Genomic DNA, 26,342 nt, shown 5'->3' with positions numbered 1-26,342 from the left:
AGTGGCCAGTGACGTTGGGTACTTCAGTGTTTGATGCCTAACTTGAGAGACCTTAAGGAGCCTGATTTTTTTTTTCTTTTCTTTTTTTTAAGGAAGTACTCAGCACCAATCCAACTGGAAATCACACTTTTTAATGTGGCTGAAGTTGGGTATCCAAAATAGCCAATCACTTTTGACCATCTTGGCCATAGTGTCTGTATTTCATAAATGACATGTCTCCTGCTATGAACAATGTAAGGCTACGATTTAGTCATGGGTATTTTTAGTAAAAGTCACGGGCCCATGAATTTGTTTATATCCCGTGACCTGTCCATGACTTGTACTATATACCCCTGACTAAATCTTAGCTGGGGACGGGGGGTACTGCTCTGGGGGACCAGGACGGAGGTGCTGCTCTAGGGGGCCAGGACGGGGGGCTCTGCTTTGGGGGCTGCTCCAGCAGGGGCTGTTGTGGCTGTCCCTGGGGTCAGCTGCTTGGGCGGCCTTGGGGTCAGCCACACATGGGAGCCCTAATAATGTATCCTACTTCCACTTTGCGCTCTTCATTCATTAAACGCCATCCCTCCCATTTTTTCTCCTCTTACCACCCTCAATTCTGTCCTCCTTTCTAGATAGTTGCATTGTATCCTCCTCTTTGTTTTATAGAATACCAACCTGCATTTCTATAAACTTATACCTGCCATCTGCCTAGGGATTGTTAATTGGCAGGAGAGGGGGTGTTTTGAAGGTTTTTGTCACAATGGTGAATACATATAAATTCATGGTTAGCTCTCATCCAACAGCTGGCTACAACGTCTTTTTAAAACTGTTTTATTGTAAGTGCATCCAGAGACTTGGGCAGTGGACATATGCTTTTATAAATGAGATTATAAATAATTTCCCTGACCTTTTTGGCCTAACCTCACTCCTCAATCTTCTCTACATTAACAGCCACCGATTTGCCCCTGCTCTGTCTATCTAGCCCACACTAAATTTGATCCTTTATTTACTTCCCTCCTTCACCCAAACCTGTTAGCAAATTATCACCTACAGAAAGTACACATTCCTTTCTAGACTGCTGTTGGGCATGCCTCAAGCTACTCCTTTATCCATTCAAGAATTTTGTGCTTTCTACTATACTTACTAAGTTAGCCTTTTGTGTAATAGCATTCCCAAAGCCTGGGTAAATTGTTCATGGCTTTCCCACTCTGTTACTTCAGGTTTATTGGGGTATAAACCTCCTTTTTGTGAATCTGTGATTCTTGTTCTTTGGACTTTAACATTCTAGTTATTTTCTGCCACTCCCCATTCTATTGTAGTTTAATGTTTTAGTTAACTATTTAGTTTAACTTTTTTCCCTCCCCTAAAGTGAAATGTGCAAGTAACTTTGTATCTTCCCCAGATGATATATGTTCTTAAATATCAGTGTGCTGACTGGTCTCTAGTCCACTAACACTTTCTATTCCAATGTGACTTAAATAGATGTACTAAAGAGTAGGAATATAATACGAGATGAGCAAGCATGAGCTTCATGTGAACAGAAAATTCCAGCGCATTTGTCGTATGTGGTGCTCATTGTGCATCTGAATTAAAATCTCATCTTTCAAGCTTCCCTTTCTCTCACCTCTTTTCTGAAATCTTGTGTGCATGCCATGGGACCTTGGAAACGGTAATTCTTTAATTCAGGGGTTCTTCTGCTTTTAATAATATATCCCACATTTTAGTGTCTCGGGGGCCATCTCTCCAGCACTTGTGTTTGCATGGACTGTCTCCTCACCCTCTTTAGTTTAGTTTAACCTAAAATCACTGTGGCAGCTACTGCACCTTTTTCAGCGAAACAGTAGTAGGAGAGGGTCTAACTTATTTTAGCAGTTACTAATATTTGCATTTGTCGTAGTTTCAAAACTAGTCTCACTGTATTTCCACTTCCCTTCATGTCCCTTCCGTACCTCTGTTCCTTTTATCCCCACCCCACCCCTTGCTCTACAACTCTGGTTATCTGTTCCCCTTCTACAGATTCACTCCTCCCATTTAAAAAAAAGTTTCCCAGTTGCTTGGTTTTCCTGTTCCCTTGCATGTGTTGCCCCACTTTTTAGTTCTGTTCTTCCACGCATTCCTTTTCCCAGTGGTGACTCTAGTCCTCAAGGTAGCTCATATTTCCTGTTCACTGCCACCTCTTGTGTAGTAGTAACCCCTGGAAGAGGCAGATAGGAGCTGGAAACAAGTTGAAGACCTCACAATGTCATCAACCAGCTGTCTGATCTTCCAGTAGCAGCTGGATTATGGTGTTAGTCATTTAGACCATTGCTTTAGACATAACCACATGGGGGGTGTACATCCTAGCGTTCTGAAGCAATTTAGGAATGAAGCTGCTGAGCAACTGCGTGTCATACCTTATGAAAATCAGCTATCCTGAAGGACTGAAAGGTAGCAAATGTACATACCTTTTTAAAAAGCCTGAAGGGGGATCATTTAGGGTCTTTTTGGGTTATCAAGAAATCTTTGTCAAAGTCACCCATGAGAGCCTGTTAAGGAAATTAAGGGTATGTCTACACTGCAGTTAAACAGCCACGATTGGCCTGTATCCGCTGACGCAGGCTCAGGGCTGTTTAATTGCATTGTAGAAGTTTGGGCTCAGTTTGGAGCCTGGGTTATGGGGCCCCATAAGGGGGGAGTATCCTAGGGCTTGGGCCTGGGCCTGAGCCCAAATGTCTACACCACAATTAAATAGCCCCTTAGCCTGAGCCCTGTGAGCCCAAGTCATCCGCAAGTGTGTTGTTGCATTGTAGACAGACCCTACTTAATTACAGGCCGAGAGGTAAAGTGTACTGCTGTAGATTATAAACTTGTGAAGAGTGAGCAAATAGTATGAATAAATAGATTTCAACATAGCAAAAGGTTTAAAAATGGAAATACCCAAAATTCTGTTTTAGGACCAATGTTTAATGTATTTGGTGAAAGGAAGTAAAAAGTGAGATGGCAAAACTTGCAGAGCACAGTTTAGCTATCTCAGGATGACATAAGAGTTGAGGGACTTAACAAGGGTAAGTAACTGGGCAGCATGATGGCAGATGAAAATCATACAAGGTGTAATGCACATTGGAAGGAACTACTGATACTCACTGCTGGATTTTAAGTTAACTAGTCTCTCAGGAAAAGGACCTCCCCATTATTGGAGGCTTGCAGGCAGCTAAACACAAGCTACTGCTGAATACTCAACAGCAAACACTAGTCAATGTAAAAAGAATGAGAATTATTGAATATATTATGGCATTATATAATACGCCATCTTATGGAATGCTGTTTTCAGTCAGGCCACCCCTGTCTCTTAAAATGTATAGCACAAATAGGAGTTCAGGGATGGGAGCTACAAATAGCTACTGAGAACCTTGTGTGAGAAGACACTGACAAATTGTTTAGAGATGACATGACAAAAGTTTACAGTACGAATAGTATAGTGAAGGTAAATTAAGTGCTCCAATTTACATTCAAGCAATGGCACATCTGTAATGTTGAAATGCAACAAAATTGAAATTGATAAAAAAATACTCTTAGGCACAACACCTAATCAACCTGTGGAACTCAATACAAGAAGATATTTGAGGCCAAGAGTTTAGTAGGATTCAGAAAAGGATTAGACAAGTTATTTTCTGCAAGGGATCTAAATCCTCAGACATTGGGGCATAAGCCAGTCACTGATTTGGGAAGAAAATCCCTCTGCGCAGGTTTTTGTGTAACTGTCTTACACTTGGTTTTGAAACATCTGGTTATAGCCACTGTCAGGATAGTGGATTCGACATCTGGCCTGGTAGGGCAAATCTTAGGTAGTATTTACTTTAGACTTCTTTGCCACTGAAGCCATGCCCATGAAATATCTTTTAAAAAAATCCACAATATAATCTAATGCAACTTTATTTAATACAGTTTTTTAAAGAGCTACACACCAAGCCACTTCAGACCATATACTGCCTGCTATCTTGTATTTAACTCTAAAAAAAACCAATTTAAAAGCCAGTAGAAACATATTGTATGGCTAATTAAAGCATTCAGTTAGAAAGGGTTTAAGGGGGTGGAGGGAGAAATTGCATCATAGGCAAGAAAGAAAAGATGGCAAATACATTAGTCTCAGTCTTAAAGTTCCACCTCTCCTGCTGGAAAGAATGTGGCATTCACCTTGCAGGTCAGAAAACTACCTACAAAACAAGTGAAATGTAAAGACTCCAGTGCTCAATGGGTTAGGTTTGCTGAGAGCTGGTGTAAGGTCCTGAGGAGGCAAAGTAAAATAAACATTTAAAATAGGAACATGCTTGGCATGCAGCAAAAGGGAATGGAGAAGGTAGGTAGATATCTTAGGCCAGGTCTACACTACCGCGGTAGTTCGACAGCTGGCAATCGAACTTCCGGGTTCGATTTATCGCGTCTGGTCTGGACGCGATAAATCGATCCCGGAAGCGCTCGCCGTCGACTGCGGTACTCCAGCTCGGCGAGAGGAGTACCGCGGAGTCGACGGGTAGCCTGCCTGCCGCGTGTGGACCGCGTCTGAACCGCGGTAAGTTCGAACTAAGGTATGTCGACTTCAGCTATGTTATTCACGTAGCTGAAGTTGCGTACCTTAGTTCGAATTTGGGGGTTAGTGTAGACCAGGCCTTAGAGCAGAAGGCAATAAAGAAGAGCATTCAAGAGAAGGGGCAAAAAGCTTCTGAAAACTTGATGCATGAAAGGTAGAAGGAGATTAAACACCTTACATCCCTCAGTCTTTAGGTGAAGCAAGGTAGAATATATAGATAAAAAGAAATGAGAATGCGAGAGAAAAAGAGAGATGAAAATAATTTCAGTATCTAGAATAAACAGCATAGGTTAAAAAAAGACAGTTAAAATGTAGAATTTCAAGATGTACAGCCAATGTACAGCAATGGAAAAGACTTAAGGAGAACTGAATCCTTTTAAAATGAGTAGAAAAACTAAGTGATCATTTGAGTAAACTCTTTTGTGATTACCTATTTTGGTATAATTTCTCCTTATTCTATAAACTGAAACAGTCCTCTACCTTGTTTTGTCTCTTTCATATGCCTTTGTCCGCCATCTCCTTTTTCCTCAAGCCTTCGACATATTTTTGTTCATCCACATTACTGCTTTTATTACTCTGAACATATTTTTATTGCTGAATAGCATGCATAACCCTTGGGCATACATTAACTTGTCTTTCAGCCCTCCACAGTTTCCTTTGCTGCCAGTTCCTCTGATGCTTTAAATCGTTTGATATACCCTATCTTTTCCCATGTTCTTCTAAACTTGGTGTGCTGAAGTTATCCTTCTTTTGCTAATTACTAAACCCATCTATGTAAGGGCCACTGTTGGTCGATCCCACACCTGTACATTTCCAATCATTTTTCTTAAGTCACTCCAAACCAAGCCCAGAATTGTTCCTTGTATAGCTTCCTTTCCATACTGTTCTGTCTGTTCGCATCCAAACAGTTGCATACTCCTTACTGCCTAGTCTCAAAGATTTAATTTCTTTATATTGCTCCTTCTATTCAGTCCACATCATAGTGTTTCTTAGCACTTGATTTTTCCATTCCTATTTCTCCTTCCATAGTTGTGTAGAAGGGTATTTTTCATGGTATGTGGGTGTCACATTTTCTGTATGTACTTTGTCATGTGCTGCACTCGCAGAATTGAGCATTTGGATTGACCTTTCTACTAGGATACCTGCCATCTGTCAAAGTGCTGCCTCTTGTACTCCCGTAACCGTAGCCTATTTGCTACCCTGTTGTCTACCCCAGTGGTTATCAACCAGGGGTCTGGGGTCCCTGGGGGGCCATGAGCAGGTTTCAGAGGGTCCTTCAAGCAGGGCCAGCGTTAGACTTGCTGGGGCCCAGGGCAGAAAGCCAAAGGCCCACCACATAGTGCTGAAGTCCGGGGCCCGAAGCCCTGCCACTTAGGGCTGAGGTCTGAGCAACGTAGTTTCGCGGGGGCATCTGTGTCATGGGGTCCCAGGCAATTTACATGCTTGGTAACCCTTAACACCGGCCCTGTCTTTTATATGTAGAAAACCAGTTGCTGTGGCACAGGTGGGCCATGGAGTTTTATAGAATGTTGGTGGGAGGACCCTCAGAAAGAAAGGTTGAGAACCCCTGGTCTACCCTGTGCTCTTCAGACCTGCTCCTCTTATACACTTTGCCTCTTCTGCAAAACTGTCCTAAATGTTGGATAGCGTAGGAAAAAACAGGCTCCCGAGAACAGTAAAAATGCTTTCTGGATCCTCAAAGCATGGTCTTCCTTTTCCCTGTCACTTTCTTAAGATAACTTCACACCTGTTTTCTGCATATGTATATGACCAAAATGCAAGTTCTCTTCTTACCAAAATAATTGTAAACACAATAAATATTGAGTTAAATAGCTCCTTTTCTTATACAGGTGAGGCAAGGTGACCTAGTTCAATAACATAAATCACATACTAGAGACATGACACACCAATCTGTGAGTTGGTTAAAAGTACGGTCCACGAACAGTACACTGATTAGTTTCTTTCCCTTCCAGTTTCCCCGACAGATTTTCATGAACACTACAACAAACGGTTCTTCCTTAGCACATAACTATCCACATTCACCCAGTGTGAAATAGGGCTCTGATTAGTCTCATCGTGAAGTACTTCAAAGGTGACTGTTTACCTGAGACCATCTTATTTGAATTATTGAACAACTTAAACTCATGCTTCATAAGACCCTGGATATGTTGCTTGGAAGGCAGTGTGACTTGAAGCAGCTTTTGAGGTTTCTATTTAGTGGGTGCAGGCTGGAAGCTTCCTGAAGAGCCAGGTTCCATTTCCTTTTGTCAGGTATAAGGAAGTGACTTCATACTACTCTGGTTCTCCTGCCCAATGGGACAAAGATGGTACCTGCCTCTGGAAACAGATGGCCCTGCTTTTTTGCCTATGAGACAAGTAATACAGTATTTCCTTTAATTACCAAAACAAATAAACCAACCTGTTAGGTAATAGCAAAGAGAAAAAATTGTCTCCTTAGTCAGGCACCTAACTGTGGCTAGTAGTTCTAGGACTGATGGGAGACCACTGGTAAGCAACCTGCTCTACTCACCATTGTGACCAAAGATCTCAATCTTGGGAATGCTTTGCATAACAACCCAAATTGCTTTTTCACCAGTCTGGAGTCTCGTAACTGAAATATTTCTGGTCTTTTCATAAGTTAAACTTTATTTTTAAAAGGTATTGTCATCAAAAATGTAGTCAGTTTAATATTGGGTAGAGGCTTTGCATATTTTACTGAAATGTGGAGAATAAGACTTCACAAGAGTGAGAAATACAATTTCCATGAGCTGGAAAGGTAATATTTTTATTGGTAGAGAAACTGAGTGGAGAAGAGAGAGGTCAATTTTAAAGGCTTTCATTTTATGTGATTACAGCTATGCTGCAAATGCCATTTCACTATAAGGAAGGACTTAAAAATGTACCTTTTTTTGATTTGTGCTGCAGGTCAGATTAACTAAAATGGTTATTGTCACCCTAGAAGTTCCTGACTGCTGCAAGACCAGACTTTAAAACCCACTTTTATTATTAAAAAGGCCAGCAGCAACAAAGACTATTTTGCAACTTGTGAGACATTTTCACAGCAATTTGATCGTTGTGTACAGGATTTTAGAAATCTTTGTACTTTAATTCTTAGAGTGAAAGTAAAACTCAGAGGGAGGAAAATGTGCATGAACACTTTGTCATTTGCTTCTGGTCCAAAGGCTGCCCCCTTTATGCTGTTTTGAGACATAAATTTTGACATTGACAAAATCCTCATTCTTCATGGAGTGGCATAATGGCAGCAGCATCTTCTATTTCAGTGGCTGAAGTGTAGGTCAAGATAGGAGAGGGAGCTTGCCAGTTTTGGTGGCTGTCATGTGGACATTATTGTGGTGATGCATCATCAATCATCCATCTCCTGGTAATGGGATCCAACAAGATGATGAGATAATTTGAAAGGAGTTCATATCCTCCATAGCCTAGAAAACGATGTACAAGTGTTCAGGGTGTGGCGCTGAGTAAGGGCACATCCCTCATCTTAATTGAAATGGGATAGGAAGAGGATCTATTGATAGAAAAATAGAGGGTCCATGGAAAATATTTGAAATACTAAATGCAACTTCCTGCCTTTTAAAAGATTTAAAGACACTTCAAAAGATTAGCATAATGTCTGTATTTTGAGAGAGGTCTGGGATGTGTTTAGAAGAGGTGGGAGGACAGGGAAGGTAGTGGAGAAAGAGATTAGAGGGCATATCTTAAGAAGTGGGTTTGGGAGAAGAGGGTTAGCTGGGACACTGCCTCTTCCTCATTCAGAGATGTTGACTTCTAACCATTCCTAGTGGAAGTCTGGTAGTCCAAGAAACCCTTCAGCCAAGCACCAACTCCTTCTGTAGCTTCCAAATAACCTACTTCTGAGTCTTCCCCACCCAAAGGGAGTTCTTACTCTGCTTTATGCTGCACTGTAAACCCCGTTCCATTTCTCCCCTTCCTCCACTTTTCTGATCACTCGAGGATGTACTACAAAAATATCTGTTTGAAATGAAAAATTTAACTCAGATGTTTCTCTGACCACCTTGTTCCTGACCACTGTATCATAGGAATAATAAACTAGCGATTGTTCGCTGGCATGTCTTGGTACCATCTTCCTGTCTCATGAATCTCTCCTTCCCATTCTGCTTTCACTACTCTCTCAACACTCAGTCACAAGTATTGTACATTTATAAAAACTAAATACATTTCAATCAGATCTTTTTAATTGACTCACCAGTGTGTTGAGCTGGGCTGCTAGCATGGTGCTCTTCATTAATATTTCCTTCAGTCCCTTACAAGGATTATGGGCATTTATACAGGAAGTTTACATTGGCATTGTATTTCACAATTGGTGTTTCTTTGTACTAGAGCACAACTTTCTCACCTCCAGAAAATAGCCAGAATGAGACTTGTTCTTCAAATCCTAGCCAGATTCTGCCTGGTTTTGTTGGTCCTATGGTGGAAGATGTGTTGTGGACAGAGTGCAGATGGATGAAGTGGCGGAAAGCATCCCCAACTTCCCTTTTCATAAATGGGGGCCCTGCAACAGTTGGCGTTAGAAAGTGGTGCTGGTAGAGGTAGCCAAGGATGCATCAATTCACCATGTTAAAGAAATTCACGTTCTCCTGCTGAACCTGCTTCCCCCCCAACAGTGGGTAGGCAATGATAGCAGCACCTTCCCTCCCTCTCAGGGAATTCCCAATCCCCACCAATCCAGAGTGGAGGGAGATTAGCTGGTGTAGGGAGGTGTGACTTTCACCCAAACTGGCAAAAGAAGGTGTATCTGTCTCTTGGGATAATTGATAAATGTCTCTTCTAGACTTCATTAACTCTTTAATGGAATTACTCCATGCACTGTACAGAATTCAGCAGCCTCTGTTTCCACCAGTAGCCAGTTGGGTGATCACATCACCTTCGACTGGCTCTCTATTAAATCAGTATCAATTTCAGTCATACTTCTTTGTGTCACTGGCTCTTGTTTTGTCATTACCATCGCTGCCTATCAAGGTAAAAGTTGGCAGGCCACTTATTTTGTCCAAATTTAATAATCTTAAATCTGAGAAGGGGCAATACATTTTTCTGTTGCTGTGAAACCCATTTCCTGCTTGTCTTGTTGTCATCAGCTTATGTCCACTATTAATTGACTTCAAAACAAAAACACCTTGAAAATCTGGCCACTTATTGGAGAGCCTAACTATAGACTCAGGCTTTGATCCTGCAATGAGCTGAGCATGCATGCACCCACACAAATCTCAATGTAGGGTCAGCATCTTAGACTCCCTGACTTTAGGCACCATCTTTGGAAATAATGTCCATTGCTTTTAATTGGCTATCTGTCGATTAAAGCAACTATATACTGGTCTATCTGCACTTACCTGTCTCTTTGCTGTATTGTAACAGCCATAAAACTAAAAAACATGCTCTTGGAGCTTGTGAAGTACAGTGTGGCACCTCTGTATGAAAAACGCTGCTACAAAAATGTATTGATAGGAATGTCTGGTTAAAACAAGGGATATACAATTCTGTGAAATTCAGCTCAGATTATTGCCCACAAGTTTGGATGTTTTTGGAACATCCTAGATTTAGAAACTTGGGCTTGGAAATCGAACAGCTGACTGTCAAAGAACCTTGGCTTTTAATTGCTTCTAATGAATCCAGGAAGTGGTTAAACTTTAATATTTTTCATTTTTATTTGAATTTTTTCAAATCTTGAGGTTTGGCTGAACTTCTAAGTGAAGGTTCAATTTAGTTACTTTGATCTAAATTGTTTTCTCCTCTCCAGCTTAGAGTAAGTTATTCTTGACTTCAGAAAATATTTTCTACGTCTACCTCTTTATTTTATTTTATTTTTTTAAATTATGTTCTTTCCAAAACACACATCACAAATATTAAGTTTTTATGTAAGGCAGCTGTAGATAACTTAAGCAATTGCAAAACTTTACTGGTAACATACTCTCTTAAACAATCTTGAAAATGTTAGTCTACACTACTGAAAAATGGAAACACAGCATGCAAAATGCAAGTTCTGATGAACAAACTTACATATTTATTTCTATTTTCTTATTAAATGTAAAGTGTAAGTGTGATATGGTAGCTAATGCTGTAGAAACATTGTTTAACTTCTCTGAGGAGATAAGGTGAGCTGTAAAAAATCTTTTTAAAATTTGGATTGGTCTCTTTGTATATTGTGTGAATGACTTGGGGGTTTAAACTGTTTGTAACCTTAGTAACATTAGGAATGTCAAGTCTGTGTTTTGCTGGGGGAAGGGGTCTAATCATGTTTGTTGCTCTTCCACCTTAAGTGCTGGGGCAGGAAGGTTGAATTTGTGACACATCACTTTTTTCAAAATGTCCATTAGGCACTGGAGGTGATAACCTACCAAGGGTTTTTAGGGGAGACAAGATTTAAGTTTTTTTAATGTTTAAAAAAAAAAAAAAAAACAACAACCAACCAGGAAATGCATTTTAAACACAGCTTTCTGCCTTTGTACATAAAGAACTATAAGCCTAATTTCATCTTCGAGTACTGTCCCTATGGGTGCTCCACTTCAAGTGCTTATGCACCTCTCAAGCCCTTGATCCGCGATTTCTAGCTAGCAGTGCCCATGCCCTGCTCATGCACCCTCTGCTTCCTCATGGCAGACACTGAGTCTATACAGGGGTGCGTATGTGAACTGCCCTCAGTGTCTGACATACACAACACCTGAAGTATGCCTATCATCATTGGTACAGTTGTCTCCAGCCATGGCAATCTCGGCTACGGTGTCACTACTGGGGTCCTTTGTTGCCACAGGAGTTCTGATACTTGAGGGACCTCTGTGTCGGATTTGCTGGCCAGGTACCAAGCATGTCTCAGTACAGAGACCTTGGTCTCTGAGTGGCCACTCCATGGCACACAACTCTCATCCATCCTCAATGACTGCCCCCGTATGGGAAGATGTAGAGGAAGAAGACTTCCAATTGGTCTCCTTGAGTGTCGGAGGAGGGGGCGTCGTCCTACATACCTCTTCAGGAACGCACCCTCGCTCAGGGAGGACTTTGCAGCTCACCAAGGATGGTGGAACCAACCTTGTACGCCACCCCCAATCTCCCCCCCCCCCCATGGTCATATTGAGACCCGTGGGCTGCCTATTGGCAACAATTCAACAGACTACTGGTACTGTCCCTCAGGGAGGCCAGGGTTTCCCATCCTCTCTCTACCCTTGCATGACAGAAGGAGACATTTGAGGAGCAGGAGGCTAGGGCAGAAGAGGAAGTCACCCCTGAGACTGCAATTTCGTCATAGTTGCTGGATGAGGCTGTTTTGCCTCCCCCACTTTCCACCACCAACAACTTCATACTGTTCCAGGATCTCATTAGAAGGGTAGCTGGTGCTCTGCAGATCCCTCTGGAGGAGGTCAGAGATCAGCAGCACAAGCTGCTGGATGTTTTGTAGTTGGCAACGCCTTCCAGAGGGGTGCTACCTATTAATGAGGCTCTGCTGGATCTGGCTAAGATGGTATGGCAGATGCCGGCCCCTAAGAACATAACGGCCATACTGGGTCAGACCAAAACTCCATCTAGCCCCGTATCCTGTCTTCTGACAGTGACCAACGTGAAAAAGGGTGGATAAGAAGTACTATGTGCCTTCTAAGGATTCTGACTATTTATTTTCTCATCCCCACCTAACTGCCTAGTGGTGGATGCAGTGAACGAACGGTGTAAGCCACATTTTGAGACCTACCCCCATGACAAACACCAAAAGCAACTGGGTCTTTTTGAAACGTCTTATTGTCTGTGACCATGCAGTTCTGGATTGTGAACTGTCAGGCAATCATGGCCAAATACAACTTGACTAATTACAACAAGCTCATGGCCTTTATTGAACAGCTGCCACATGACTGCAGGGAGCAATTCTGGCCCACTGTTGTGGAGGCTCAGCTATTGGCCTGAACAGCTCTCCAAGCATCCCTAGATGCTGTGGACATTGCTGCCAGATCTCTCTCCACCGTGGTAGTTATGTGCAGGGTGTTTTGGCTCCAACTTTCAGGGTTTCTGAGAGAGGTTCAGAACCCTATAGAGGACTCCCCTTTGTCTCAGAGAAAAGCTTACGACCAATGAATGATTCCCTGCATATGCTGAAGGACTGCAGGGCTGCCCTATGTTCCATGGGCATCTACACACCTACAAGCAGGAAATGTTTCAGTACGTCACAGACTGCCCAGAGGTCAGACGCTGTTCAGTTCTTGGGGTATCGCAAACCCATGGGGAAAACCCGCCCAAAGAGACAGGTTTCAGAGGAAGAAGGCGGCCCAACCACCCTCCATGACCACCCAGGCATCATCTAAACAGCAGTTTTGATGGGTTGGCTGTGGGTTCAAATCCTCCCACCCCTCTGATTTTTGCAGTTCCATCCTTTAGCCCCCGCCTTCCCTTTGGGGACAACCTTGTTCATTTCTTCGGGCTTGGGAATGGATCACTATGATCCAGTGGGTCTTGGAGGTCATAACACTGGGCTACACCAGCCAGTTTTTTGGCACTCCTTTGTTTCCACCCCCCTGCCCTGTCCCTCATCAGGGACCCCCACATGAGCGTCTACTAAGGCAAGAGGGGGACTCTCTTCTCCAGCTAGGAGCAATACAATCTGTCCCTTCCCCTTACAGGGGCTGGTAGTTCTTCTTCTCTTCCTAGTACCAAAGGAGGATGAAGATTGGAGACTGATCTTAGATCTAAGACGGCTGAACAAGTTGGTGAAATGTCAAAAGTTTCGGATGGTGACTGTAGCAACTATAATTCCTTTGCCACGGGAAGGGGGTCGGTTTTCATCCCTTGACCTACACAGTGCCTACTTCCATAAAACATATAACCATTTCCTATCGCACAGGAAATACCTATGCTTCACTATAGGCCAAGATTACTTCCAGTAGCGAGTGGTTCTCTTCAGCTCCAAAGGTGTTTTCGAAAGTTCTAGGAGTAGTTGGTGACTTTCCTTTGACAGGAAGAGATTCTTGTCTTCCTGTACCTTGACAACTGGCTGCTCAAAGGGTGCTCTTTCGGGGCAGTGTTATCGTCCACCCAGAGGGCCTTTGGTGTGTTCCAAGAGTTGGTCCTACAGCTGAATGAAAAGAAATCCATGTTAGTATTGGTGCAAAGGATAAAGTTTATAGGGGCGTACATGGACTCAGTGACAGCCAGAGCGTATCTCCCTTTAGACAGGTTTGTGACCCTGTCAAGAATGATAGGAACAATTCAGGGCAGCCTTTGGACCTCAATAAGCAACTGTCTTCAACTCCTTGGCCATATGATAGCGTGCACCTTTGTGACCCATCATGTAAGGCTACGCTTCCACTGCTTCCAAGGTTGGTTCAGAGCTGCCTATTCTCTGACCAGACACACCTTGGATAGGTGGGTGAAGGTCCCCTTGCACGTGAATAACTCCCTAAACTGGTGGAAGGAGCAACTCCATGTCTGTGCAAGCATCCTTTTCTGCCAACCCACCCCAACTCTGTTAGGGTAGGGAGTCCTCTTTGACACCCCCGGGTTCAGGGCAGATGGACAGTCCATGAAAGCTGTCTCCAGATCAACCTTTTGGAGCTCAAGGCCATTGGGAACACTTGCCTCCATTTCCTGCCCTTCATCAGGACAGAACGATTAGGGTCATATCGGACATCATGTCCTGCATGTTTTTAAATCAACAAGGAGGAGCAAGATGAAAATCCAAGGTATCTACCAGTATGTTTTTCCAGAACCTAATAGTTTTCAGCTGGAATCCTATTTCCATAACCTGGGTATTAGAAAGTCAAAGCCCTTCTATCTGGATAGGGCTAAGTGATTTAGGAAATTGTCTACACTTCATACTTTTCACAGATAGATCAAAGGGGTTCCTATTTCTGCTCAGAGACCACCTGATATCCATTTTGAAAGTATCCCTACCTGTTACGAGTCTGTGGGTGCTCAGCCCTCCTTTCCCCCACCACCTCCCCAGATGTGAAAGCGCATTCAGCCAGATTGCAAGCAACATCTACAGCATTTTTGAAGGATGTTCCCGTATCGGAGATATATAGCGCCACTATGTGGACTTCAGGCCATATGTTTTCAAAGCATTATGCCCTGCGTCATTCCGTCGGATCTGCTGCGGCACTTGGCTCTGCAGTATTGTCTTCAATTCTGGACCCTGATCCGAAGCTCCCTTCTCTTCTGGATACTGCTCGGAAGTCACCTGAAGTGGAGCACCCCATAGGGACACTATTCAAAGATGAAGGAAATGAGGAAATGTTACCTACCCTGTGCAGCAACTGTAGTGCTATAAGATGTGTGTTCCTATGAGTGCTCCACTACCCACCTTCTTCCTTTCTGCTTCAGATGTTCCTTAGGGAATGAGTGAGTATAGAAGGAAATGAGGGCAGTTTGTCTGTGTACCCCCACTATAGCCTCAGTGTCTGCCACGCAGAGGCATAAGGTGCATGTGCAGGTCAAACGGGTACTGTTAGCTAGAAATCTCTGATCACTTGCACCTCTTGAGCCCTTGAAATGGCATACCCCTATGGGAGCATAGCTGGAACTACAGTTACTGCACAGGGTGAGTAATATTTCCTTTTTATTTTGTTGCAGATCATTTTAGTCCTACTTGAAAAGGTACAAATGACCAATAAGAGAGTAGAATTTGGTTACAAATTCAGATGTCAGAGTTTTTGCTGGCATACTAAGTTCCTATTTTAAGGAGCCCCCTTCTTTTTAACAGGATATTAAAGATAAAGAAGTGGGGGAAAGTAAAAGTGTTCAACTGCGCTGCAAGCTCAATAAATGCTTTTTATAGTTAAACAGCAAAATGTGAGCAGACTACAAAAAGTTCCAGTGAAATTTTGTGAGATGAGGAAAAGTATAGCTTTCTTTCCTTGTATGCAGTGGTTGAACTGAGCAGTCAAAAACTCTGTAAGGAATTCACCTTTGGCTGAGAATTTCTTAGGCTTTGAAAGAAAGTGTTGCCATTTTAATATAAAAAACTGTAGCTGATGCATGACTAGAAAATCAAATGCATGGGCTTCACAGTCAGGGAACGTTTTGAACCCTGAGTTGGAGAATAATTTCCTTTCTGCTTTGCCTTTTTGCTATAAATGGTATTCCTTCGCCGGGGGATGAAGGGGGGAATACTTTGCGGACTCCCCCTGTGTTTTCTTGAGTTATTCCACCATCCTATAGATAACATAAGAATATTTCAACACACTTGGGAAGCAGCAGTACTTGCCCTGCTATATGAAATTTTCTTAGTTTTATTTTTAGAAACTGCTGGTGATTTTTAGTGGTAGCATGATAGTGTATTTAAAAAGCTTGTTAGTCATCATTTTGACTAAACTAATCCAACCAGCTAATCATGGAATCTGTTCTCAAAATAAGTCAAGACTTAAGAGGGAATTATTTTCTTCATGAACAACTGAAAATAAGTATCTGGAGTGTTAAACATCTCAAATACAATTTTTTAAAAAAAATAAGCCTGACATTTTGAAAAAAGTTAACCAATGAGAGAATTGAAGTGCTACCTGCATGCTATTAAATCTCAGTCACCTGAAAATTCCTGTGATCCACGTATTCTGTCCCCATGACATTCAGAGTAGTGTCAGGGCACAAGGCCTTGGTTCACAAAATTAAGCTTCAGATAATTGAAGTCAAAATGAATGCTGTCAAATACACATCATGTTTTGGAATTTCTCTTGCTTGCTCAAATGGAAATAGGGTGACCAGATAGCAAGTGTGAAAAAGCAGGACAGAGGATGGAGGGTAATAGGCGCCTATATGAGAAAAAGCCCTGAATATCAGGACTATCCCTATAAAATCGGGACATCTGGTCACCTGAAATGGAAACAACCTGTGAAACTGAGTACAGTGTGACCCGTTCTCAATATCGAGAACCTTCAACTCTCAAAATGTTAATTTTTGGCCATTTAAACTGGTTCTGAGCCAAAACTTTTCTTGTCTCACTAATCAATAAATAGCAAAATTCACTGAATTTGAAGATCAATAGGAATATCTCTGGTAGTATTGTTGATCCTAGGTGCTGTCTTCCCAAAACACTTGAACCTAAGGACAATGCCATGGCATATGTAGTGGGGTTAGCATTTGCTGGGCTCCTAAAATGACTAGCGTGGCAATGGGCCTAATTACTGGAATTGTAATTTCTGCAAAGCCATATAGTCTCATGTCATGATGCAGATTTTATAAGCTATGTAAAAGATCAAATGGTTGAAGCTGAATGAACAAATTTGGCCCTTCAGTATACCATATATCATATACTTTTCTTTTTTAAATTAGATGCAACAGTTGGAGCTGGCACAGATGCAACAAAGAGAAGCCAATCTCACAGCTTTGGCAGCGATTGGGCCAAGGAAAAAAAGACCACTGGATTCACCAAACCTTGGATCTGGGCTTGAGGTATTGAAATGTCTTGTATGCATTTGTTCCATTTTAATATTGAATTATCTTCTATACCTTTTGGGGGGAAAAAGGAGGGAAGCCCTCCATGAGGCTTGTTGAATATTGTAGGGAAAATAAAGATTTAATGACTAAAGAAATACTAAAAGCTTTAGTTTTGGTGAACTGAAATTATTTGAATATAGTTTCTAATAATGTGTATTGATGAGTGATGCCACGATTAAGCCATGGACAGGTCACAGGCAATAAACAAAAATTCACGGCCTGTGACCTGTCCATGGCTTATACTAAAAATACCTGTGATTAAATCTTATGGGGGGGCGGGCAAATCCAGGACGCTGCATGTGGAGGGGCGGGTTGGTACTGCTGGGGGAGGCACATCCGGGGGCCAGTGGCACCAGCTGGCCAGGGGCCACAGCCTGTGGCTGCTCCAGCCGGCCCGGGGCCGCTGCTGGGGCCTGCAGCACTAGCTGCTAGGGGCCATGGCCTGTGGCTGCTCCAGCCAGCTGGCCGGGGGCCACTGGCTGGGGCCAGCTGCTTTGGCAGCCCTGGGGCTAGCCACACTGGCCGCTGCAGAAGTCACGGAATCTGTGACCAACACAGAGGCCTATTGAAGAGCATGCTGTATAAAAGGAGTGCTGTATTTACAAGACCTAATCAAAAGCATGATGATGAAAGTCTCTGCTTAATCTCGGAGAGGAAACCTCCACAACTTCAGTGATGTGTGACAGCAGCGTAACTGTTTCTGGGGCTGTGACAGACAACTAGCTGCCTAGCTTCCCTACAGGGGAAGAGAGTCTCACCCAGAGGGACAAACAACTGTTGAGGTGGTCTCTGGAAGACAACCAGCCGCCTCTGCCCACAAAAAGTAGTAAAGAGGCATCTGCTTCTAATCCTAGTTGTCCTAGAATAACCGAAGGGCCTTGGTACACAAGCTATGCTCCCCAATGGGTCAGGACCGTGGGTTCAAGTAATGTCCTCCTGATCCAGGTGCCCTTGTTTAAACACACAAGTTGTACCAATTTAACTATCACAGACGTACAGGAAGGGGATTAAGCAATACCCGTATAAGGCACCTGCATCCATACTAGTGATTGTACCGCCAACTATTTCATTACAAAATCGCACCCCATACCAATGTAGTTATACCTGTACAAAATCTGTGTAGACCAGGCCAAAGTCCTTTAACGTGGTTTGTTGCAGTGTGCTCCTGAAGGAGTCTGGAATCTCCAGTAAGGTGGTCTTGACCATGCTAACCCCTTGAAAGAGAAATACTTGTGTTTTGGAGTGTGGACCATTCCCTTTATATAGGGCATAGAGATTCTTTCGGATGCACCAGAATCTCAGCTTTCTTAAACTTCCAGCAGCTGGCTTTCATCAAAAGCCTAATCTCTGCACTAGCGCCCTTGCTTGCCCAGTAGAGGGGTGAGACAAGGTGGGATCCTCTCCCCAGTGTCACGTTATCTGAAACTCTGTCCTGAGTTCCAAAGTGCCTCAAAAGGAGTCAGAACATGGCTTGTATAAATCTCAGTGGGAGCGAGTCTCCCAGCACAGGTAGACAGACTCACGCCAGAGGGGGTCAAGCTATGACACTAAAAAGAGCCGTCTGGCCCTTACGACTCAGGCTTTCACCCCTCCTTACCCCTAGGCTTGAGAGCCAAAGCTCCACCCCAAGTCCCAAAATCCCTGCTGCGATTTTTAGTGTGATTGCACAAACAAGGCTAGCTTCCAGCTGCAGTGTAGATATACCTAGTATGAGTCTCTCTTTAACACATTGTCTGTTCCTCTCCCTGAGGTGGCTTGAATAGCTATCTCTTATATAGTGGTCTTATAGTCTTGTGGTATTGACTTTCCCATAATAACATGATGCTTGGCTTCTGTCCTAGTTTTTATAAAAAATCCTGATGTCTGACTCATTTCCTAACCATGATATTCCCCCATCAAAGCTTCTACTCCAGTCTTGTTCAAGTTTTTCCCTTCCCGTAACACCTGTCATCTCAAAAGGGCCTTTGAGGTGCTCTTGGATCAGAAACATTGAGCAGAAAAGATTCCCTTTTTCATTCTCTTCCACGGTTCAGGGAAAGAGCTCATGGTGGCAGGATACACCCTGGCCAGATTAATTGTGTTGGGTATCTAAGACTTATGAGGCTGCCAAACTTCTCCCCAAGACTTAGAGCCACTACACTAGAGACATGGCCACCTCTTGGTCTGGACATGGGAAGCATCATCAGATGAAATTTGCAAATATGCCACTTGGAATTCCTTGCACTTGCTCACTAGGCCCCACCCCTGGTTGAACATGCAGACATCTGCGGACACAACCTTTGATCAGAATGTTAGAGCAGAAGTCCATGAGAAGGTGGGGGTAAAAGAATTAAGGGGGTAAGCAGTTTCCATTCCTCCTTCCCTCTCCATAGCCCTCATGCTGCATCCTCTAATTCAGCAACAATTCTCATGATCATCTTTCCTAGAATGTTTCTTTCAGAGGGTGCCTATGCAGAAAAGCGGGGGTAGGGCTGACCTAGGAGAGAAGGGCTAAAAAGCTAGAGGCTAAGCGACCAAGGAGAGCTAGTGAACAAGGGACAACGAACGGGAGTTTCAGAGGGAATTTGTAAGTGGGAGTCATAATAGAATAGCTATGGCTAGGAAGGGCGGCATCACCAGTGCCAACGCTGCTCCTGCACCCGTATCCAGACAGAGAACTTAACGATGGATGCCTCTACCCAGATCCTAACGTGAATTTACAGAAACTTGTGACCTGCATTTCTCTTTCGCAGAATGCCTGGCTGGGGAGTAGTTATCAGTGGTTCACAGTCAAACTGGAAGGGCATATTCAGTGGGGTCCCGCAGGGATTAGTTCTGGGTCCGGTTCTGTTCAATATCTTCATCAGTGATTTAGATAATGGCAGAGAGTGCAGGCATAGGAAATTCTTTTTTGTCAAGGTCCCAATTTCTTGGTCAATGTATACTCAAGGTCCAGACTCCAGAGAAGAAAATAATAAAAATAACAATGATAATAAGTAAATAAGATTTCGGGGACTGTTCAAAAGTGTCTAGCGGTCCAGATTTGGCCCAGTGTCTGCCTATTGACTACCTCAGCATAGAGAGTACACTTATAAATGTTGTGGATGATACCATGCTGGGAGGGGTTGCAAGTAGAGCCCTGTGCGGATACAAAAATTTGTATCCGCATCCGATCTGCATAAATTGTCCTCGGATATCCATGGATTTGCAGGGCTCTGCTAACAGCTCCACAGGTCACCTCGCACCAGTGACGCAGGGCTGTGTCAAACCCCCAACTCCTCCCACTTCTCCCCAGAGACCTCCCACACCCTGCTCTGCCCAGTCGTACTTCCTTCCCCACTCTGGGTGGAGGCTACATCCTGGGTCCTAATGTGCAGCACCGCCCTCCCAATGGGGGGGCTCGGACACCCCTACACAGCTGTGGCGGTTCTAACACATGCTGCGTTATGCTCACTGCATAGGAACACAGCATCACGCTCCCTTCTGGGAGTTGCAGTTTACCTCCCATATCTGAGCAAGCTGGGGACTAGAACTCCCAGAATGCCCAGCAAGCTGCTGCTGCTTGATTCAGAGAGCCGAGCTGAAGGCTGGGTAACAGCCACTCCATTCAGGTGAGTGTGTTGCAGAGCCCTGTGCGGATACAAAATTTGTATCCGCATCCGAGCTGTGATCCGCAAAAATGGTCTGTGGATATCCGCATCCATGGATGGGGATACAAAGCAAATATCCGCAGATTAGCAGGGCTCTAGTTGAAAATGCTTTGGAGGACAGGATTAAAATTCAAAATGATCTGGACAAATTGGAGAAAGGGTCTGAAGTAAATAGGATGAAATTCAATAAGGACAAACGCAAAGTACTCCACTTAGGAAGGGACAAATAATTGCACACATACAAAATGGGAAGTGACTGCCTAGGAAGGAATACTGCAGAAAGGGATCTGGGGGTTATAGTGGATCACAGTGGATCACAAGCTAAATATGAGACAACAGTCTAAGGCTGTTGCACAAAAAAGCAAGCCTCATTCTGGGATGTATTAGCAAGAGTGTAGTAAGCAAGACACGAGAAATAATTCTTCCACTCTACTCTGTGCTGATAAGGCCTCAACTGGAGTATTGTACTGCAGTTTTGGGTGCCACATTGCAGGAAACATGTGAATAGGGTCGGCTCCAGGCACCAGCTTGCCAAGCAGGTGCTTGGGGCGGTCACTTTGGAGAGGGGCGGCACGTCTAGCTGTTCGGCGGCAATTCGGCGGACGGTCCCTCACTCCTGCTCGGAGCGAAGGACCTCCCGCCGAATTGCCGCCGCAGATCGCGATCGCGGCTTTTTTGTTTGTTTGTTTGGCTGCTTGGGGCGGCCAAAACCCTGGAGCCGGCCCTGCATGTGAACAAACTAGAGAAAGTCAATAGGACAGCACAAAAATGATTAAAGGTCTAGAAAACATGACTTATGAGGAAAGATTGAAAAAAAGGGTTTGTTTAGTCTAGAGAAGAGAACAATGAAGGGGAACATAAGTTTTTAAGTACATAAGTTTGTTACAAGGAGGAGGATGACAAATTCTACTTGGCCTCTGAGGATAGGACAAAAAGCAATGAGCTTAAATTGCAGCAAGGGAGGTTTAGGTTGGACATTAGGAAAAACTTCCTAACTATCAGAGTGGTTAAGCACTGAAACAAGTTGCCTAGGGAGGTTGTGGAATCTCACTGAAGATTTTAAAGAATAGGTTAAACTAACATGTGTCAGGAATGGTCTGGTTATTACATATTCCTGCCTTGAGTGCAGGGGACTGGACTGGATGACCTATTGAAGTCCCTTCCAGTCCTACACTTCTGTGGTTCCGAACTGAGACATACATGTAAAGAGCCTATATCTTTCCACTTACTGGCCTAATTTCTGCAGCTGGGTCAATATTGTGGAGACTCCCATCCTGCAGGCCTTTTAGTCCAGCCTTTGACAAGAGACTGTCCTTAGGGAAGTAAAGCAGTCTCCTAGGTCAGAAAGAATCAAACTGGAGAAGCAAAGGAGGGAGACCTAGCAAGTAGGAGACTCCTCCATGATCCTCGTTTGCCATCCTGCCCCTCAGATCAAGTGAGGTGGAGGAACCCAGCTCAACCTGGCCACAGAAAACGTATTAAGAACTTATCTTCCTTTTGAGTGGGTACATTTTATGTTCCTTGGAATCTTCAATACATCAATAGTGGCCTTTATTCTGCATGTAGAAGTGAGCTTGTTATCTGCCTTTTTATGTAACACCACTGGAAGACTTGAAAACATGAGCCTGGCATTAGAATAACTTTCCTCATCTCTCCCTCCCTCCCTTCCCACCAAGTTTTTTTGGTTAATCATTCTTGTTTTTTTAACAGAGCCTTTGATAAGGAAAGGCTATATAACACAAGGTTGCAATTGTTAACCCTCTTTTGGCATAAGAGGTTGTGTAATGGCTTCCTGTTACATATTTCAGCTGTCACTCATTCTTTGGCATGTCCATTATTTCCTTTATTAAAAATTTGGTAGCACTGTGCCAAATAAGTACAACTGGGAATAGTGTCATATTGCAGTGTTTTGGGCCATTAATGCAGTACTTTTTTAAAAAAGGGTTTGGATGTGAACTTAAACTGACACAAACCTGGTAGCATTTGTTGTAAGTTCCATTGGAAATGCACATTCATAAATTTAACTTTTGATGTGTGTTGTATTGATCTCTAGTTGGACCAACATCTAAATCCTAGCATGCTGATTAGTAAAGGATGTCATGAAGGTAATTTCACATGTGAAAACAACCTGTTTCTTGAATGCAACTCTGCATGTTCATGTGTAGTATTTGTTGTCTTGGGAACAGAGGAGTGGTTTGTCTAAGAATACCTAATTCTTTGGAAAATCTTTTTTTTATGCTTTATTCCATTCACAGTAGATATTTTGTGAATGTAACCTCTTCTCTCTGTTTTTCTCTGGGAACTTCTAAACTGATGTTCCAAGATGTCTGAACAAAATTTAGTGACCATAAAGAACTTAATATTTGGTATAGAAAAATGCAAATTGGTCTGAGTCCCATTTAATATTGCTAGAAGCAGAATACCTATAATTCATTGATAACATGCTAAGCAATAAACAGCCTTTCTTCAGAGGCTGTCGTCGTTGGAGTCTCCAGTCCTAGTCGATGTATGAGTCACCTTGTTTCAGTGCATCTTGTGCAACTATAAACCAATGAGGAATCCACAGATGTGTCCGCCCGTTGGGCAGACATGGCCATGTGTTTTTGCCACAGCCTGCTTTCTTTGCTCACGCTTCCCTTCGGCTTTTTCTGTTCTGTTATTCTCAATGGCTTAACCGCAGACCAACAGGTCTGCCTCCATCCTGATCTATCAGCAGCAGCAATTTCCCATGTATTCAGTTAGACTTGGCCTCCCAACATACATGCTCCCATTTTCAACAGTCCATAAAATATGGCTTTGGGAAGTCACAAACCATCCATACATACGAGATGACCACCCTGCAAATTTGTGCCTGTATGATTAGGGATTCACCACTAGTTATGCAGCACCAATCCAGGACTTCTATGTTTTGGTATCCTGTCCGACCACTTGATGTTACAGATGAGATGCAGACAGGACATTTGAAAATGCCTGCTATAGTGTCCATGTTTCACAGCTGTAGAAAAGAGTGCTGAATACGATTGCACAGTAGACCGTAATCTTGGTGTGAAGTTGAATGCCTCTCACCTTCCCCAGGCAATTTCATCATTGATCATGGCATTATTAGATCAAGTGCTGCCAAGATAGCCATATTTTTCTACTGTTTTAAGCAGTGTGTTATCAATTGCGATTTCGGGGACAGAATCCTTTTTTCTTTCCTTTTCTTTTTTTTTTCTGGAGCAGGCTAGTAAAGCACTTTGGTTTCCTTGAGTCTGATAGTGTTCAAATCGCTTGGCTGATCTAGAAAAGCAGTTGATTAGATGCTCCGTAGATATGTGCTACGAGTGCACAGTCATCGGCCAAGAGGAGCTCCCTAAATAGCAAATCAATCAGTTTAGTGCGAACATGAAGATGCTGTGCAGAATTGCATATAAATACTCCCGTTTCAGTCTCTGAAAGAATCTCTAGCAGCATAATCCCAAAGAGAATAGTAAATAGTGTAGATGCGAACACAGCCCTGCTTAACACCATTTGTGACAGAGAGGCTCTGAAGCACCATTTTCCAGCACTATATACCCAGCATGCCGTCATGGAATGAGCACACACTGGTGATAAATTTGTGCAATGAATTCAAATTGATGAAAGCAAGTACAATGTGGCTTTAGGCCAATACACATTTGGCATCTTTAAAATCATCTTTTTGGGCAACTTGTCTGAGTAATTTAAACTCAGAGAGTATAATTATTCATTTTGTATTGCAAATATAAAAAGTATTATACTCCATCTTAAATGCCAGAATTTCCTGGTTTATAGCAACTAGGAATAAATCTGTCCCTAATACTCCTGTATCCATTTTCAGTACCTGAGTAGTGTGCTGGAAGGATTTCTTTCTTGCATTCTAGTTCCCCTTTGTGTAGTTCAATTAGATATATAATGTTAATTGTAGTGTTAGGTTTTCTTTAAAGTCACTTTTACCATGAATGTTCAAGTTGCATCAGGTAACATTTTGTGTGTTTTAAAATATAAATATAAATATAAATAAATATAAATATAAATATAAATATAAATATAAATATAAATAAATATATATATATATATATATATATATATATATATATATATATATATATATATATATATATATATATATATATATATATATATATATATTTGGGGCATTCAACTGTGCTCCAACATAGCTTAAAATAAGAGAATAAGATGTTGGTATGTTTGATTTTTCTGTTCCTTTATACTATAACTCAGTATTTAAAAAATAAATGGAAGTGTTTCAGGCCATTAGTCAGTAATGTAAACTAAAGCTCCAGGGTATTTAGAGAAGGAGGAGAGAAATGATTAGTTTTCAAATGCGTTGAAGTGAAATGTTTCACCTACATAAATTAACGTTTTATATTCAAATCTACCTTCACTGGGCAAAGAAACCTAGCAAGCACTGGCAGAGGGCAACTTAACACACTAGACTGTAACGGTTCCAGTCACTGCTCCAAAAATAACAATAAGTGAAAGGCTAAAATCCATCTTATAACATGTGCACCATGTCCCTTCCCTACTCTCCTCCTTCCCACTAGTGGGTCTGCACCTTTGATCATGATGGCTCCTCACCTGAGAATATTCTTCCTCATCCTCTGTGCTGTACAATCTCTCCTCTGTTTCCTCCTCGAGACTCTCATTCCAGTGCTAGATACTCTCTCCTGTGTGCTGGTCACTCTTGCACTCTAAATATTTTAAAGACAAAATAATATTGTGAATTATTTTAAAGAAATATTTAAGATTTCAGGGAACAAAATTGGACAAATCAGCTACACAAGCGCATATGATCTACTGTTAGAACCTTTGTCTCCCTTAAAGCCCCATTACCCTTTGTCATCCCCTGCTTTTATGTCTGAATTAAATTGTAAACTCCTCTAGGCAATGACATACTCCTTTCTTTGTTCTCTAAAGCACCATGGACATCTGTGCCACAGTATACAGTAAACTGTGTGCTATAATGGCTATTGATGATGGATACATGCCACTACATTTCAGCAGGGTTATGACTGTGGAAAAATCAATGGAGACTATCAAGCTGACAGTTAAGGCTAACATTTCCAAGTCTAGAATCTACATAAATGTCAATATAAAGAAGAATTATCTGTTGTTCTTGTTTGAGACATTTGTTATACTCTCTTTACCAGGATCAAACATCAGCATTCAAAATGAATTTGGATTTAAGCACTTATAAAAGAATCTGGTTATCATGATAATACATGCCAGTTGGTGAAAGTTGCATTCCAAGTATCATCAGAAATCCTTTTCAGTTGTACCCTTTTATATCTTCATTAATTTCTTTAGAGTCTAGGCCCTGAGTACTCTTTGCATGGACATTGCAGGGGAGGCCTTGAGACTTCAATTCTGTAGATTTTTTGCCACATTTCCAAAAAATGGGGGACAAATGTTAATGAATTGTAAGATGGGGACACTTTAAAAATGTATTTGACAAGGATGTTTTTGAAATTCTCACTAAAAGGAAAGAATGCTAGCTTTTGCGAGGAAGAACACTTTGAGCCACACATTCTCTCCCTGATTCTTCTAATTATGTATTATAGTGTATATTGCTTCATGATGAGCCATATAAACTGTTACCTATGATGAGGCAATCAAGTGTCACCATCTAAAATGGAGGCACTCTCCTATGGTGGTGAAACAGTTGTAGTGAAAAGTATCATTTTTCGAAACGTAGTTCTTAAAAG

General features: G+C 42.4%; 1 protein-coding gene across 1 annotated transcript in view; it reads left to right on the top strand.

Moving 5' to 3' along the window:
* TAF4B (TATA-box binding protein associated factor 4b) overlaps positions 1-26,342 on the top strand; it is a 116,564-nt gene that overhangs the window by 69,521 nt on the left and 20,701 nt on the right. The window contains exon 14 of the mRNA XM_065399549.1: positions 16,823-16,942. Coding sequence (XP_065255621.1) covers positions 16,823-16,942 — 120 coding nt within the window. The remainder of the gene's footprint in view (positions 1-16,822; positions 16,943-26,342) is intronic.

Source organism: Emys orbicularis, chromosome 2 (genome assembly GCF_028017835.1).
Source record: "Emys orbicularis isolate rEmyOrb1 chromosome 2, rEmyOrb1.hap1, whole genome shotgun sequence".
Classification (NCBI taxonomy): Eukaryota; Metazoa; Chordata; order Testudines; family Emydidae; genus Emys; species Emys orbicularis.
This window is presented reverse-complemented; position numbering and strand designations above follow the sequence as displayed.